This window comes from Motacilla alba, chromosome 3, assembly GCF_015832195.1.
Source record: "Motacilla alba alba isolate MOTALB_02 chromosome 3, Motacilla_alba_V1.0_pri, whole genome shotgun sequence".
Taxonomy (NCBI): Eukaryota; Metazoa; Chordata; class Aves; order Passeriformes; family Motacillidae; genus Motacilla; species Motacilla alba.
In genome coordinates, this window is record NC_052018.1 from 90,850,555 (window position 1) to 90,868,213 (window position 17,659).

The 17,659-nt window shown below is 35.7% G+C and overlaps 1 protein-coding gene across 8 annotated transcripts in view; it reads left to right on the plus strand.

Moving 5' to 3' along the window:
- The window catches only part of SYT14 (synaptotagmin 14), an 89,178-nt gene that overhangs the window by 58,546 nt on the left and 12,973 nt on the right, over nucleotides 1-17,659 (plus strand). For all 8 annotated transcript variants that reach the window (XM_038132142.1, XM_038132143.1, XM_038132144.1 and 5 more), the window contains 3 exons: nucleotides 339-607; nucleotides 2,476-2,925; nucleotides 16,558-16,747. In XM_038132142.1, coding sequence (XP_037988070.1) covers nucleotides 339-607; nucleotides 2,476-2,925; nucleotides 16,558-16,747 — 909 coding nt within the window. The remainder of the gene's footprint in view (nucleotides 1-338; nucleotides 608-2,475; nucleotides 2,926-16,557; nucleotides 16,748-17,659) is intronic.

Sequence of the window (17,659 nt, forward strand, 5' to 3'; positions counted from 1 at the left end):
CAAGGTAAGCATCCCTGAAATTCAAGCCTTGAATTTCTGTCATGTCATATCCGGGCTATATTTATTTACATGTGGTTTGCACAATCTATTCTGACTATACACTTAAAACTTTGCTTTTATCTAAATTTCTTTCATCTGAGAGATCATTCATTTCCGTTTTGAGCAAATTTTTTTTTCAGTAGTATTTTTCATCTGATTTGAAATGTAAAGTTTGAAAAAAAAAAGACATACATAGATTTTTAAGATCTCTGTCCAGGCATTTAGATTTACATTTTCCACAGAACAGTTTGAACAGTGAATAATCAGAAAGTAAGCAAAGCATTTTCGCTTATTCTCAGCAAACTGCATTCAGAGGATGAGAAGAACACCTCCGCTGGATGAACTGCAGCCGCCTCCGTACCAGGATGACAGTGGCTCCCCTCATCTTTCCTGTACGCCTTCCGAAGTTGGAGACAGCAAATGTGAATATTCCCAGTGCAGCAACAGCCCGAGATGTTCATATAAGTGCCCAAGTGAGGGAAGCACGGGCCACGAAATAGAAAGCTTTCATAACAAAGGATACGAAGAGGATGTTCCGAGTGACAGCACAGCGGTTCTTAGTCCAGAGGTAAATGAAAATAGTTGAGTGTGGTAAAGCACTTTTTTAATCTAAGGATCAATACACACTTATACAGGCACTAATACTCCTGCTCATTTCATGAAAAAAAAAAAAAAAAAAAGTAGTTTGTCAGAAAATATGACAGTAGGATTTTTAGATCGTTCAGATTGCTGTGGTTACCTTTGTGGCACCTTAGCTTTCAAACCAGCTCCCAGTAAGAGTGAATTATTTTTTAAACCATTTTAAACCAGTCAGAAAATTTCATCACGCTGTAAGGACTGTAGTCGAAATTCTTCCACAATTTTTTAGACAACCCAAATAAAAGTTCTGTTAGTGCTTTTTCAAACTGAATACCCCATAATGTAAAATAAGATTTATGGGGAAAAAAAAAAAATACAAAGGCGTTTTTTTTTCAATTGTTGATGCTGTATAGTGATTTGGGCTACTTAATGTTCCTATTATTGTGCTATAAATTGTAATGATATAGATGTATATTTTTCTGTGAGGAAACCAACGTTTTTGACACATATTTCATTGAAATGCCTTTAACAACCAGTTACTGCACTGACATCTATGGGTGAAGTCTAATTAGTGATGCCATGTGCAGAAGAAGCTTTTTTGCTACAAATTTGTCTTCTGTTGCTACCAGAAGTTTTGAAGTGTGTGTTAGAGTTCAGCCCTGATGTTTCTGTCTAAGCAGCCCTGTTGGTAATTGATGATGTGTACCTGGGGTGTTGGTGCAAGGTCTGGAAGGCCCAGCTGTGAGGCCGTCCCATTTTGTGTCACTCCAGTCGTTAATGTAAGCATATTCAGTAAGAGCTGAGAATGCTGCCAATGTTTTTTTATAGCCACTCAAAGCTTCAGGAGTGAAGCCTTTAGAGGAATGCATTCCCACAGCTATCTGGCAGCCAGGTTAAAATAAGAACATTTCTTAGCCCAGAAGGCTTTGTCTTGGCATCTATTTTTTCATTTAAACAAGCTTATCTTTGATAATGTGAAGACACACTTGAAATACCTTTGTTTTACATACTTGGAATAATTTTCTGTATGAGCAGTGGGTTGACCTGTACTTGTAAATATTTTTCTGTTTCAGTATCCCTATCAAACTGGTGGTTGTAACTTCATAGGGCATCAGTATTTTATTCAAAATTTGAAGAGACAATAAACCACCTGAATTTCAAGCTTAAAATACAATTTTAGGACTGATATGGTTTACAGAGAGTTCAGAAGATGAGTTTGAGACAGATACATCTTTTACAGTTCCAGTAAAATTACATGAATAAAGCCATGAGAGTGACATCCTTGGCCATAGCAGAAGGGTTGGAACTAAAAGATCCCTAAGGTCCCTTCCAAGCCACAGTCTTCTGTAATTTTATGTTCCTACGATAATTTTTGGCATTTTCATATAACTCTTGCAGATTGCAACAGGAGCTGTGTGTGCAAGGTTTGTAATTCCTGTATTCTTTGCTGGCATCTCACTGTGCTCTCAATCATTAGCTATCTCTTCACGCAGTGTAATAGGTGAACTTTAAAATGCATGTGTAAAATATGTGAAATAAGGTGGTTTTATCTTGTAACAAATGTATATACTTTTTAACATGTGAGGCACAGAAGAAGAGATCATTACAGCTTAATTCTTAGTTCAGACTGATTGGCTCCTGGCTTTTGGTGGTATTGGCCAGGTAAAGTCTTGATTTCATCTTGACTGCCAGCCAGCCATCTCCTTGGGCTTTCAGTGCTTAATAACCTTGTTTGGGAAATGAACGAAAAGATCATAGTGCCTTCATATTGTCTGGAGTAAACCATAATTTCCATGCCAGATTTAATAATAGAATACAATAAATAAATAAATAATTGGCTTTTTTTCTCTTCTTCAGGATATGTCAGCTCGAGGATCATCTTCACAGCTTCCTAAACCTTTTGATCCTGAGCCAGTAGCTAAATATGGCACACTGGATGTGACTTTTGACTATGACTCACAGGAACAGAAGCTTTTGGTGACAGTGACAGCTGTCACAGACATTCCAACATACAGCAGGACAGGTGGAAGCTCGTGGCAAGTACACCTAGTTCTTCTCCCTATAAAGAAGCAGAGAGCAAAAACCAGCATCCAGCGGGGACCGTGCCCTGTCTTCACAGAGACATTCAAATTTAATCACGTCGAGTCTGAGATGATCGGGAATTATGCAGTTCGCTTTCGACTGTACAGCGTACGGCGCATGAAAAAGGAGAGGATTGTGGGAGAAAAGATTTTTTACTTGACAAAATTGAATCTTCAAGGGAAGATGTCAGTGCCAGTGATACTGGAACCTTCTTACAGTCTGCCTGTAAGTATTAAATGAGGCAGAATAAGAATGCAGTGAGGTACAGTGTCCTGAATTCTGAATAAGAATAGTGCATGTATTTATAGAGTCATCACATCCACTCAGTTTTTTGAACAATCATAGCACTGCATTAGCACAATGAAAATTTCCTTAGAGCTTTGGTAAGTACATTCACTTTCCACCTGCAAAAGCTGGCCCTATTTTTCCTTTTAATTACTTAGAAATTTCGAGTCCATAAATAGTGATATAGTGGTGAATGTATGTTTCCTTGCACATAGATATGTATATGTGTGTAATAGTATTATCTTTACTGCCTGCAGGACTTCAATTTAAAAAGGAAAACACACCAGAGTGGAAAAAAAGAAGCTATAGTAGCAAATGTCCTCCATCTGTTGCAATTAAGTCTTGGTTGAAAATAGGAATATTCCTTGAAAGAAAGAAAGAAAGATAGGAAAGAAGCATTTTGAGAGTATAACACAATTTTTAATAACTTCACATTAGAACATTGTAAAGAATTTATTTCTGGTTCAGTCTGAAGTAAAAAGTAGTCGAAATTGAAAAGGATTTTTTCTGAAAAAAAAACCCCTACCTATCTGATGAACAAAATTATTTGGCCCCCAAATAATATTTCTAATAAAGCAAAGCAACAATAATTTAGGATTAACATAGGTATCATTATCAATAAACACAGAAGATCATTAAACTGGCAGTGATCACCATCTTCTTTTTAAAGAATTTAAGTATGCTTTTGTCCAGAAAGAGAATGTTTGTCAGGTTGTGGTGTGGGCATCCTAGACTAGGAGTGCTTGGGTGTTCCTTGCTTAAGAGTTGCATGTGTCTTTTATTACAGATACATTTTGGGGGGAAAAATGATGATTATCAAGGACATCCATATTTGGTTATTGTATGTATTTTGTGGGGTTTTTTTTAACAACTAATAAAAGAAAAAGAGGGGGAGAAGGGAAAGAAAGGAAAATATATTTTTAGGTGAAGCAAAGCAAATAAGTTTTTCTGCATTTTGAAAAAATTTGGACTGATCGAAATGGCATTTCTGGTGAACATGAGTATTGCTAGACTCAAAATAGAAGACTGTTGTATTTAGTGACTGAAAATATATTTATTAGTAAAAGTTGAGGTTAAATCTGGTGGAGGATCAACTGACAATAGAGCAGATTTTTCATAGTTCCTTAAGAAGCACAAATGAGTCTAATCTATGTATGAAATGGTTCACCTCTCTAGAGCAAACTTTCTTAGTGAAAAGTTCGTTAGTTTCACAGCTTGGAAAAAAGCACCCCATGACCCAAAACACTGAATATTCTAAAGGTACTTGCTTAATTTGTGTGTTTTCCATAGGTTTGTGTATAAAATTTACTAAAATCAGTAGAAAAGGACAGTGAATGGGCCAATCAATATATGATTGATTGGTGTATCCCACATGCACATTGGTTATTCTTCAGTATTATTTTCTTGAGGTTTTGTGATAGGCAGAATAAAAACAAGTTCCATGAGTCATGAAAGATGATAAAGTTATTCCTTAATTTCTGTTATGGTAAGGCATGGTGTGTCAGCATTTTTCGCCCCTCAGTGTTTGGGGGTTGGAACAAGAATAAGGAAAATTGGTAGAAAGTGAAGGGATCTTCCAGAGTTTGTTGTTGTAACAGGATTTAAGCAGCTCTACCTCTTGCTGGAAAGGATCCTTCAGAGCTGTGATAGCTTGAACAAGGATCAATAGTCTTCTGGAATGACACAAATCAATTTTTTAAAACCTTTGGGAATTCATTAATTTCTGAGTTTATAGGTATTTTTATCTTATAATTTATAGCTAATATAATATTTTTTCAGTGAGCAGATTTATTGCAGGATTTAACATCTATTTATTTTGCAAGTGTTAAAATTTATTGTGTTTTTAAGATGTATGACTGGAAGTGAGGGGCATCCTTGGGCTCTTGAGCTCAAGCCCTGGTTACTTAAAACAGCCAGGTCATCTTGATCACAAAATTGTGAATGTTCATCTGAAAACATCAGGTTGTTTTGTTTGCAACCTGAATTTCTTCATGGCCAAGTTATTACCATTTGTTCTTCTGTCAGCATTGGCCTTGAGCCTAATTAGTTCCTACCCTTCTCAGGTGTTTGCCTCTGGGTATATTTATACACATTGATTTTATTCCTTTTTAACTGTCCTTTTGCTAGAATAAACCAACAGTCTTTATGTACAACTAATCATAAGTGTCAGGAAGGAGTTATTTAACAGGAAAAGGTAAATGCTGTTTGAATTTGGAGATATCCAGTTGCTCAAGGATATTAGTAATTATAAAATCCATGTTGAGGCATATTCTATATTCAGAATTAAATTTGCCTTGTTCAGTTGCAGAGGGTTTTGTTGCTGAGAAGTGTTTGTATGTGACAGCTTTTTTATGAAGATATTTCTTGGACACATGACAGGTGTCCCATTTTTTCAACTGCTTCTCATTATATGGATTTTATATATTAAATATACCTTCTGTCACTGAAACTTCTAATCCATTGAAATATCTATGCTAATCTCTTCTGCAGAAATGTATTTTATTTCCTTCTGTCTGTGCCTGATATTATATTAATGTATTTTATTAGCTAATCATATGCCTTCTGATTGTATAAGAACAGTTTGTATCCTGTGAAGTTCAGTATTTTTCAGTGATACCTTAAAGCTGTACACAGGGGAATCTGGCTAAAGGTAGACCAGCAGGTCCAGTGCCTTTCAAGCACAGTGACAGGTTGACGTGAGTGGGGCCTGCAAGTCTCTGGTCATTGTTAAAATGTCAACAAATGAATGTCGTGGCAAAGACGTGATACTAGTATGTTCCTTAAATAGGTTTCAAAGCTACACATGGCTTCAAATTTACAAACAGATTCACAAAGTATCATTTTCACTCAAGATTTCACCCTGTTTCTCTCCTTCCCACATTGTGTATAATGTCTTGCATTAGCAGCTATTATCCCCAGTCCCGTTGCCATTTGTCTTTAACAGCCCTGTGTTGCTGCAGTTCTCCCACGTAACAGGGAATTCCTCCTCAGCCCCCTTATTTATCACACATTTTCTCCCAAGTTCAGGGAGAATGAGGAGGAAGCAGTGAAACCAAAATGAGTTGGGCAGAATGCAGTTGTCATTGTTATCTGAGACTGTGTCCCTTTAAGATTTAATAAAAATTGTCCATTGCATCAAATGATTAATAGCAGGGGTGTGCATTATGGTTTTGTCATAGTTTGTGTAGGAAGATGTTTGTTGATGCTTTCAGAGAAATTTTCTCTTTAGTACAGCTGAAGACAAATTTTTCTTCACCCATCTTGGAGTCTAGAAAAGCTGTTTATTCTTCTGCAGGAAATCCCTCTGGACCTGTTTTTAGTTACTCTTCGTTCTCACCCAGAGAAATTTTCCTGACAATGAAAAACAGCCTCTAGTATGATGCGATTATAAAAACATATAAGCAGTTTTTTTGAGTGAAATCTGTTTGGAAAAGATCAAAGAAACATGGGTAATCCCCTTCACCATCCCATAGGTTGCTTTCTGGTGTAAAATAACAACAATCAATCATGGTTTTTATTTTGTGATTGATTTGGGAAGTACTGTTTGGGTGACCGAAACATACCTCTTACTGCAAAGCAAACCTAGTAAACATTCATTATGTATCATCAAATTACAAGGTGTTTACTGGGAAGAATTCAATTTGTTTTTCTTTCTTTCTGTAGCATTCTCCATTTCTAACATCTTGAACTCCCAGTGTGATCCCCATAAGAAAGAACCAACAGTGAAGGCAGTCACAGGTGTTTAAAAGATTATTTTGTACATCTTTACTATAAAGATCCAGACTGTCTGGATAATTATTTTAATTAGTTTTTTTGAGTGATGGCAATTATGCATGCAGTGTATAAAAATGCTTATTTTTGCACGCACACACATTCACTCTCCACTATGAGGAGAGTGGTTAATCATTTAGTGTGCACTACTTTATGCACTGTGCTTAAGGCCTTTATTTCATGTTGGCCTTTATGTGTGGCATGTCTTGAGTATTCTTTGTAATGTTCATCAGCTCATATACTTTGCAGCAGTAAAGGCTTTCAGAGTGGCATTTCTTTTTTGGGTATTCTTGTCCATTATAGAGTCAAGCTGTCAGGTTTTGTGCAAACAAAGTAGAAGAGTCACTACTAGTGACCTTACTACTGTGATCTTATGGCATGATCTATCCAGGGTTGTATTTAGAAGGCTAAATACTAAAATTCATATGTATAAACAGAGCTTTATTAGATACCAGTATGATACTTTAGGCTGGTAATAAGAAAAATTACTAAGACTTGTCTAGGGAAGAAACAAAAAGACAAAATATTTTGTTATTAGTATTTTAACTGGAATTCTACCTAAAATTTAGACTTCTTAAGTGATAATATATAAATGCTCTTGGTTAGCTTGTATAAATTATGCCCATCAAAGTGAGGAACAGTTATATTTAAACCCTGAGCACATTTTATCTCAGGAATAACTGAATTCATCTGAGTTAGTGGTCGTAATACACAGAAAATCAGAATTGATCCTTTGATACAATAAGAAAGATGACTCCTGCTGTAAGTTTGAGGAAAGTTATTAGGTGATTGGAAGATGGTGCTGATGTTAGTGAAGCTGCAGGAGAACTTGGCAATACTTGGCAAACAAAGCATTCTCCCTGTGTTTGGCTGCTCATGTAACATTGCATGGCAGTACTGGCAAGCAGCAGTCATTGTCTTCTTGGTGTTGTGGCTGGGGGTAAAAAACATCGACTTTCAACTCCCTTGCTGATACAGATGGGAAGCAAGTTCCTTCATGGGTAGCCAGATTTATTACCATAACCCTGACTGTAGGATACTGAATTTTTGAAGTCAGCAATATAAAGAATTTCATTTAGATGTCAGAATCATCACTTGGTCACACAGAGTAAAATAAAAATTTAAAAACAGGCATGCTTTGCCTTCAGTTAATGAGTTGCTTCAAAGAAGTTACTCAATTTGGTCGCTACAGTCTTTGATATTTGCAAATTATGGAAGCTACGTTTCAGGTGTGGTATTGCTATTTTGAATGTATGATGATGCTTTTCAGCCTCTAAAGCACCTCCAGTCAAATGACAGGTTGTGAATGACTGTTCGAGATTAACTGACAATAATCCTCTTGAGCAATACTCTTAGACAGAGAAGCCAGTCCATCAGTGGCAAATATGTTGTCTAGAATTCTATCTCTCATTTTGATCATCTTTTAAAAAATATAATAGAGAAAATTTATCAATACATAACTAAAAAAGTGAGGCAACTGTGAGATTCTGTCATTCTCTGTTGTAAAAGTCTGGCCTCCCAACCAGGATTGTGATTTCTAAGAGTGGTAAGGAAAATAATCACACTGTACATTTCCCAAAAGTGGAAGTTAGAAGTTAAAAGTGAAGATTATCAAGGTTGTCCCTTGTATGTAATTTCCACTCTTGAAGCCTATGAGCTGCTGCTTAAGCCTTTCTGAAGCAACTCTTTCAGTGTTCAACTTGTCAATTTCTGGTTCCCTTAGAGATGCTGAATTTCCCAAATACTTTGTTATCTTATATTTTGACTCTTATTGTTTGCATATATATGTACACGCAAATATCTTGTCACATTTGTTACTGTCTTTCAAGAAAACTAGTAAAGGTCAAAACAGAATTAGTTCTATTTGCAGTTTTGAGCACCCTTCAGCAAAAGCATGTGCACCATTTCCCTTCTATTTATTTCCATTGAGGGAACTCCTAATCACAGGTTTTGCACAGATGAAGCCACCTAGTTTGCAAATTCATAATGCACGTGGTTGTGGAACTTTTGAATTAGTTTTTGATTTATTTGCTGGATGATTCTTCATATTACTCTGATGGGCTTTACAGTATAAGTCTTCATTTCAGACTTGAGGATCTTCAGGTAATCACTTCTTTTGTATATTCAAGCAGCCAGTATTTGGTATCAGATAAGCATTTCTGTTCATAGGGTGCCCTTAGCAAGGGATCCTTTTAGTCGTAGAGTGTCAGCCTCTCGTCAGGTTTCCCCTTTATATTGTTTGACCTTGAGCTGAATCTCTCACAACTCCTGTCTTTCTGCTGGGCTTAATCAGCTGTCAGCTGGCCCCAGGAGAATCCAGTTTATCTTTTCCCTTTCTTTCTTTCTTTTTTTTTTTTGTGTAGGATAGCTCTAAGAACTGAAGCAGATCCCTTCTGACTGGAAACACCTGGCGGTCCTCTGATCATGAGATTAAACGTGACCTGAGCAAATCAAAAGGGCACCACTAGTGATTGTTAATCACAAAGAGTTTACCTGACTAATACATTCTAAATGTACATTCTTAATGATATATGTTTGTTCGTTGTGAAAAATAATTGCATATATGTTTATGCAATCAAATACTAATCCATAGATTGACTACTCATAAATTGTGCTTACTGTTTGATTGCTGAATCGTTCTCTTTTCCCATACTGAGAAGGTGTAATCAAGAGAAAAATAAAATTATTTGCCATAGATCTCCCCAATGAGCATAGACTCAATCCAGCTGGACAGAGCATTGTCATTTAAAGAAGTCTGTGGTGTTGGAAGCTGTCCTACAGTAACATCTCCATGCCCGTACATATTTGACAGGGAGTAAAGAGAGGGGGGATGTGTGAGTGGATCTGGATGGGAGCTGTTAGTGTAGCTTCATCAGGAATGCAGGTAAAACGTATGCATTTTGTGTCAGATGTTCTTACCTAAACTGCTAACACAAATATCTAACAGCTTTTAGTGCTTGAATGTTTCTTTATGTAGCTGTCTTATCACAGAAAACAGAATTCAATAATAAAAGGCCTCTTGCCTCTTTTCCTCCCCTGGCCCATGGCTGCATAAAAAGCTGCTAGACTTCTGCAGTGTAAAAACAGTACTTTTGCAAATCCTGTAAATTCCATTGCAGGTTCATTTTCAATTGCCTCCTCCAAATGCTGCTTGGGTTTGCTCTGCAAATTTCAAGCCCATTTTGTCTGTGGAACAACCAGGTGACCTTTTGTCATCTGCCAAGGTGTTATTTCAGTACAGACTAATAGAAGTTACAGAAAACTTAAAATGTTCCCTTTCAGTAGAAAATTAGTGTTTTGTTCTGCAGAGCTGATAATTTTAAAAAATTTTAGGCACAAAGTACTAACAGCAAATTCTCATGAGAGAGGAAAAACAACACAGAAATCTCTCGAACTTGTTCAAAATCTTTCAGAAAAGTTGAGTGTTGATTTGTCATTATTAAGAATATGTATATTTAATTTTGTTATTTTAATATTAATGCTAAATTATAGTATCTTAAATTTGAAACTAAGCCTTTCTTTATCAATACAGTATTCTTACTAGAAATCCCACAAAGATTTTAATTTTTTAAACTAATTATTTTAAATTATTTTGAAATCAAAATTTCTGTATTATCATAATGTATCTTAGGAAGTTTGTTGTAGTGTCTGTGGTAAATTAAAGCTGTGTATAGAATTTTTAAGGTTTTAGTACTTTGAAAGTAGTGAATCAAAGAATTTTAATTTGATCTCAGTTTTTCAGTGTTCCATCTGTGTGAAAATGATGTTCTTTTTAGAATTCTGCATCCAGAAGTTTTTCTCTCTTGAGAGTAAAACATGGGGTAGAGCAGAAGCTTTTGATGAGAAATGGGAATATTACCATTTCAGATAATCTGATTTTCAACTACATTAATAGTATTTAATAATCAAAACAATCCATATTTGATGTGAATACCGTTGATGTTGAGTGGATTTATTTGCTAAAATTGGAATTTTTGACTAGGAATTCCTGGTAATATTTAAAGCATGCCATTTTACCCAAAATAAATGATTTTTTTTCCCCTGAGATCAAGTTGCATAATGGAAAGATTATTAGACTATTTAGTTTCATGTTTGTGATTTAAGTTGACTTAGTAATGCTGTAAAGTGTTAAGCACATGAATAAAAATGCACATTATACTTAATTGGAACATGCTTCAAGGAAGCTATTAAGCAAAAAACCCAAATAATTACCTGTCATAGATAATGATACTTTCCTAAACTTGAATCTTTGTGAGATGCTTAAAACTATACATTCAATGTTTGCAAGTTCAGGTTATAAATTTAAAGCAAAATACTGATAACTGTGTGCTCTCCTAATTTTACAGTACAGGACAGCTGGCTTTAAACTTTGAGATTCCTAATTATTTTACATCCCTTCATTTTCAGGGCTGAGTTTGTCAGATGGTTTAAGTTCTCTTTCCCAGAAATGATCTCAATATTTTTTCAACAGCATTTTAGCTTTGAAATGTGTAAAGTATGTGGTGCTGAAACCACTAATGAAGGATGTGGAGCCCCTAGGTTTGTTTTTCTCCTTTTGAGAGCTGGTCTGGAGCCCCTGTGGGGCTTGGGTGCTCTCCTCACCTCAGCAAGCTCAGAAGGGAATGGGAGCTTCAGGGTTCAACCCTAGGGTGGCAATTGAGAGAGATGAATGCTGTCATCTAGAAACTGTTGGAGGCCTGGATTGAGGTCCCCCCTTTGCCTGCTAGGATTCACATTTTCTTCCCTAACCTCTCAGTTGTATTGATCTAGAAGTAGAAAAAGTAATGTGCAAAAAAAGTTCTTTAAGACATTAGTGGTATAACATTAACATTTAAAATTGGAGAGAGACATTTTGACAAGTAACATGCTGTGAATCAGATTTTTGTTGCTGAAGGATTGTCAGCAAGGTTTCATCTCTTCTGTGTATATTTTGAAAAGCCAAAAGAGTCAGATGCTCTTGTTTTATAAGCCTACAGAGATATGATTGTAACCTGTGCATTTAGGAAAATGAACTTTTAACTGCCTTGAGAGCATGGCCACATTATTCCCTGTCATTAACTCCAGTTGGCTTAAGAGCAGAATTTATAAGCAGAACTTCAGGGTATAGAAAAATAACAGTAGGAAATGAATATGCAAGTAACAAATACTGCGTTTCCATGGAATTGTGGGGAAGAAAGACAAATAAATACATTTTACATATATTACCATGGATGCAAATAGATAATTCTCTATGTTGTAAGAGGGGAGAGAAAAACACTCTTGAAAATGCTTCTCAGGGGCTGCAGTCTGACATCATGCATTCTATGTGTTCATGTCCTCCCATGTGGTATGAGGGGGAAAAAAGAGTGTTCTTTTTTTGATTGCCAACTTTTGTACAATGGGAGCAGATGAAATACAAAGCCTGCTTAATGGGAATGTTTTTTATTATATATTTATTAAGAAGTAATGTCTCTTCCCCAGATAATATATGCAAAGAAGTCATCAAGGACAATAGTTTGGAGAATTAGTAATTAAGTTTTTGTAGAATATGACACATACTATTACAATCCAGTGGAAAGCAGCGATTCTTGTAAGTGTTGATCAAATAAAATCAGACTAACTTTATTACAAAGTACTATCCTGTTCTGTATGTGGGAAAGGTTTAGGTGCTTTGCACACAGCTTTGTGTTAGACAATTCAAAAGCTGAACATTTTTAATATACTGCAGTAAGACAGATATATGAAGCAAATATTTGTAATAGACTTCACTTTTCTTTTTTTCTTTTTTTTTTTGCAGTGCTTACTGTTAGTAATGTATGTTAATAATGTATTTATGGCTAAATTGACAAAAAGGGTCAGGATTTAGTATTAATATCCTGGAGACAACCTCAAGAGACAGTTTCTTGCACTATAGGCAGATCAGTAACACTTTGACTGTTCATCTAAGTTCTTAAAAATTCACATGCAAGGTTTTGTGACAGTTCTCACTAGGCTCTTCTGGTGCTTCCCTGACCTTGAAAAGCCTTTGCTCTTATGGAACCTTAGTCCTTCTTTTCCTTCCTTGTTAAATTACACACAGTGTTTATAGAGGACGGGAGGGAAGCTTTGTGAAAATAAACTTACATAGACATTATTTCAAACAAATAGTAACTTTTGGTCTGAATCTTAAGTTTCCCACAGGGAAGCAGCAGCACCAAAGTGGGTTACAGATAGCTTTACAGACAGATTAAATGCAGACCTGCATGGAGGTGAAAAGCATCTGGTTGCACTGTAATGTTGTCATTGGAGCTCCCTCCATATTCATGTTGGACCAAAGAGCGATTTCAGTGATAGCATTTTACAATTTGGCACTTGATTTTGAAAGTTATATTTTGAGGAGGTAAAAGTGTAACTTCTTGTCTGGCTCTTTTCTTCATGAGTTTGTTACTGCTTTTCTAGAATTCTGTGTAAACAGAAAAAAAACCCCTCTAAACAGAAACTTCAACAAAGCTGCTATTTCCACTTCTGGTGCAGCATTTGACTTAGCACAAAGTAAGGTTACTTACCCACAGATGTCATTAACATGGAATGTTAATGTCTTCCTAAAACAATGACTGGATTTTCACAATGTGAACAATAAACTCTGTGCTGGAGAAAATACTTTTGAGAAGACATCTAATAATACTCACTATCTCTGCTTTTAACTTTGCCCTGCAATGGAAAGTCTTTAGTTGTTCATCTGAGCCCAGTTGATCTCAGCTGTCTCTTATGATTCCTGATTCTGGTTTCTTCTCTTCCTTATAAAATTTTTGTTTTGTTTTAAAAGAAAACTGACAAAATGCCATCTTGCTCTCCCCTTTTCCTCAGGTCTTTTACATACTTGTCCCTAAACCCTCTGTTTTCTTCCTTGTTATAGCCACAGAAAGTATACTTTCATTAATGTTGTTTAATGTTTTTTTTTACCCAGTAACATCATTCTGTCTTCTAATCTGCGTCATTTTCCTTAGCATTTCACTTCCTCTTCTATTAGGATTTTCTAGTTCATACCTAAAAAGCAGAGTAATTTTTTTAATCCATTTGGCTCAGCATGCAACAAAATGAATTGAATTTGAGGTAATTTTCGAGTGAAAGGGAAAACAAAGTGCTGTTTGGATTTTTTCTTTAGTGAATTTGATTGCTTTATTTTAATGTCTTGTCTATGTCACCACAGTTTTGTAGGAAGGAGATCCATAAGTTTATTACAAAATAAGGATTTAACAACATTCATTTGTTTTTTTCAAACCTCCAAAAATATTTTGGTTTAGAAAATATTGTAGCAGAATATTTAAGTTAGATGCTCTCTCCAGATTTTCACCTAGCTTGCCTCTACCAGTTCTTTCTGTGCAACACTTCTAAGGTGCAGTCATTTAGTTGCATTTCCATCCACTTAGAGTTCTGAAGCATCACCTTAGTCTTCTCACCCCACCGTTCAGCTGGTGAGATCCTTTTGCTTGGCCTTGAAAAAGGCAATCTTGTCCTTCACCTATATACTCAGGATTCTGCTCTAAAGGAATGATTTTTCTAGCCCATGCTTATGTAGCTTTGGAATACCACACATTGAATCTTTTGGTTGTTTTCCTCCTTCTCTATTATACCACACAGAAGCTACTTGTCTTCTCTTTCCTGGTACTTCAGGACTCTTTTCCAATCAGTAGTTACTCATTTAATATTCACTGTTTCTAACAGGCTAAACCTTACTCTGATACCCATTGTAGTGAGTTTGACTCTGTCATCAACTGGTTTCTAACTCCCTCTTAGGACATCAGTAAACTGTACAAATAAATCCCAGCTAGGAAAAGGCACTATCATCACCTTCTCTCAGCATGTCAAAGCCCTTAGGATTTTGGGACAGTGTTACTCAGCTGCCTTCTTTGTGTTACATCTTTTTTTTTTCTTTTTTTTCTTTTTTTTTTCTTTTTTTTCTTTTTTTTCTTTTTTTTTTTTTTTGTGGGCTTGCAACATGACCTCAATCAAATTTGAAACCAAAGCTTTGAACAGTGTCAGGTGGACTGTGCTAAAATTCCTGGCTCAAAAAAATAATAAGGTGAATAAGCACCAAGCACATGTTACAATTTTAAAAGACCAGAATGCTTAAGTAATAGCTGCAGTTGTGGGAGGCTGAGGCTTTCAAGTGTGCAGTGTATACTGTGACTGCTGAATCAAGTCATCTTTCTTTTAAACTTTCCATTTTGTTCCTTTTGTTGAAGTTAGGAACCAAAAGTTTCCTGTTCTATGAATGACAAGAATCAGAGAATGAATGTATACTTGTAATTATTTTCAGCAATTAACAATTTGCAAGCAGTTTGAAATTTATTCTTGCCACTGAATAAAAAGCCTTTGGAGAAATAACCGAAGACTTAAAATTCTGAATTTGCAGCTTGGGAGAGGAAAGTCAGAGAAATTTGTTGAGGTCCTTCTTCAGTAGTAAGAATACATTTGCTAACAACAGTTAATGTTTATTAATGAGGAACTGGATTGCTACTTGAAACTTCTGCTAGACTTTTGGGAAATGTTCTGTTGAAAAGAACTTGTTAAAATGTCAATAAAAGGGATATTATTGTAGGTATCATGTCTTCTATAAATTGAGCTTCTATAATGCATGTGGGCTTTATATGTCAGCTGAAGTTACTTAAAAAGTAACTTATAAAGTTAACATTTATCTTGACGAGGATTTGTGCTATTTAGGTTTTAGGTCTGATCTTATGCCCATGTCAGCTGTTGTTGGAAATGATAGAGACATTTGGAATCTGGAAGAATTCAGCTTCACAATATCATCATGACTCCTTGGAAGAGTGATGCCAGGTTCCCAAATGAGTCCAGCCATATTTGAAAAAAATCTGTGGGACCAATTTACACTTCTTGTAAGAGAATCATAAAGGGATGTGCTGATAATTCAAAAGTCTCCCCTCAGTTACCAAGTACATTGTCATTCTATTGACTACTTGCCATCCAGTTTTTTGTTTTTTGTGGTACCACTCTTATGTGCTAGTGCAAATGAGAATAGGAACAACCATGGTGTGATTAGTATGGCAGCATAAAGAAAGTATATTTTTTTCCTTTTTTTAATGCCAATAATGAGGAGTTAAAATGATAAAAACTAGTAATAGAAACTCCCCTTAAAGATGTGGTGTAGTGAGAATTCATGAAAGATCTAAATTTTCTGGAAGCTTTCAGGGTGGAAATTAAAGCATTGCTTCCTGAACTTTGGATGGCATTCTTCCTTTCCCACCCAAGACAATGGGACTATTGCAGTTCTGTGTCCCTGGATCCCGTTAAATTCCTTGGAAGCTAATTTATGCTAGACAGAGTGCATTTTTCTAATTGCATGTGTTCTGTTATTTTGCTACTCATAAATTCTCAGGCTAGAGAATAACCTTTACAAAGGATGAATAAGAATTTTCTGCATTTTATTATCTTCAAGGTTCTACTGGTGTTCTCCATTTTTTTGGAAAGTAAAAGATCCAAGGTTTAATGTTTTCCAGGATGCTGACAAATTATGTTACAGATCTTACCTTAGAAATTGAAGTAAATAGGGATCATAAAGGCTGTTCTTCATCTTCTGCTGTTATTTCTCCTTAATCATGAAGCACCTAATAATTGTTTTAATTTCAGGCCACTTTATTGTTACCTCTAACATCTGCAAATTAAGCGTATATTAAGAATGTACATTTTATATTGGGTGATTGAATGGAACTTGTTATTGTGACTAAGTTGCTTTCCGAATTTTCTATGCATTATTCTAAAAATCGACTTCCCAGTTACATCGTTCCATAAGACACACAGAACTTTTAATCTGTTTTATAGGGTTGTGACTCTCAAATGAGCATGTCAGAAGTGTCCTGCAGTGAAAGTACCTCCTCTTGTCAGTCTCTGGTACATGGCTCAGCTCCAGAAATCCTCATTGGCCTCCTTTATAATGCTACAACTGGAAGATTATCAGCAGAAGTGATAAAAGGCAGCCACTTCAAAAACTTGGCAGCGAACAGACCACCCAGTGAGTGAAAATCTTTTTTCATCCTAATGCTTCTGTACTGGTGGTGCTCTCAGTAGCAAGGACTTCAATCTTATCACTTAGTCTTACCCAATCAAAATGAAATAGAGCAATCATCAACTAATCTGTTTCATGTTTTATATTTCTAGTCAGTTGGGAAATAGCAAAAATCTAAAATTCAAAATATTAATTGTAAGTTGACAAGCCTGTTTTAATTTTTCATGATGACTGACTAATAAATTACCTTTATCATAATGATTAATTGCTAAATTACTAATGCCTCACATCACAGGCCAAGAATAAAAAAGTCAGTGTTTAAAGAGAAAGTACATGCCAGTTAATATTAATATAAACATTCTGAATAGCTATCGCTGTTCCTGGAGGGGTTGATGCTGCAGTCTTTAATTGCCTATGTGCCTGTATATATGTGGTAATATATGTTATTTGGGAATGTCAGTAAAGACAAGGAGCAACCACTTGAGGCCTTTGGCATATTTACTGTACAGGAGGAATGTTCACCATCAGAAAGGACTTGAATTGTGTCTTCAAGCATTTGTTCAAAAATACACATCTGAAATATCTGTGAATTTTATATACTTCTTAAGTGGAGCCAGATGGAATGTCACAGGGAGAGAATGTTATTACTGTCTCTAGCTCTTTGATATAGCTTGAGAAAGTTAAATAACAGACTTCTTTCTTTTTTTTATTTTTTTTTAAAACTATTTTAATTGTTTTTAAGATGGTGTGCCTGATTTACGTAAATGTTAGTAAGAAATACGTACCTGTTCCTTTTGATTTTGTCAGGAGGCTGAGGTTTTAGCTACTCTTTCTGGTTTTAAGCCCCAGATTAGCACGCCACTAGCAGATTATCTGCTACTGGATTATGTATTAGGCTGCCAACATTTTGTAAGTGGT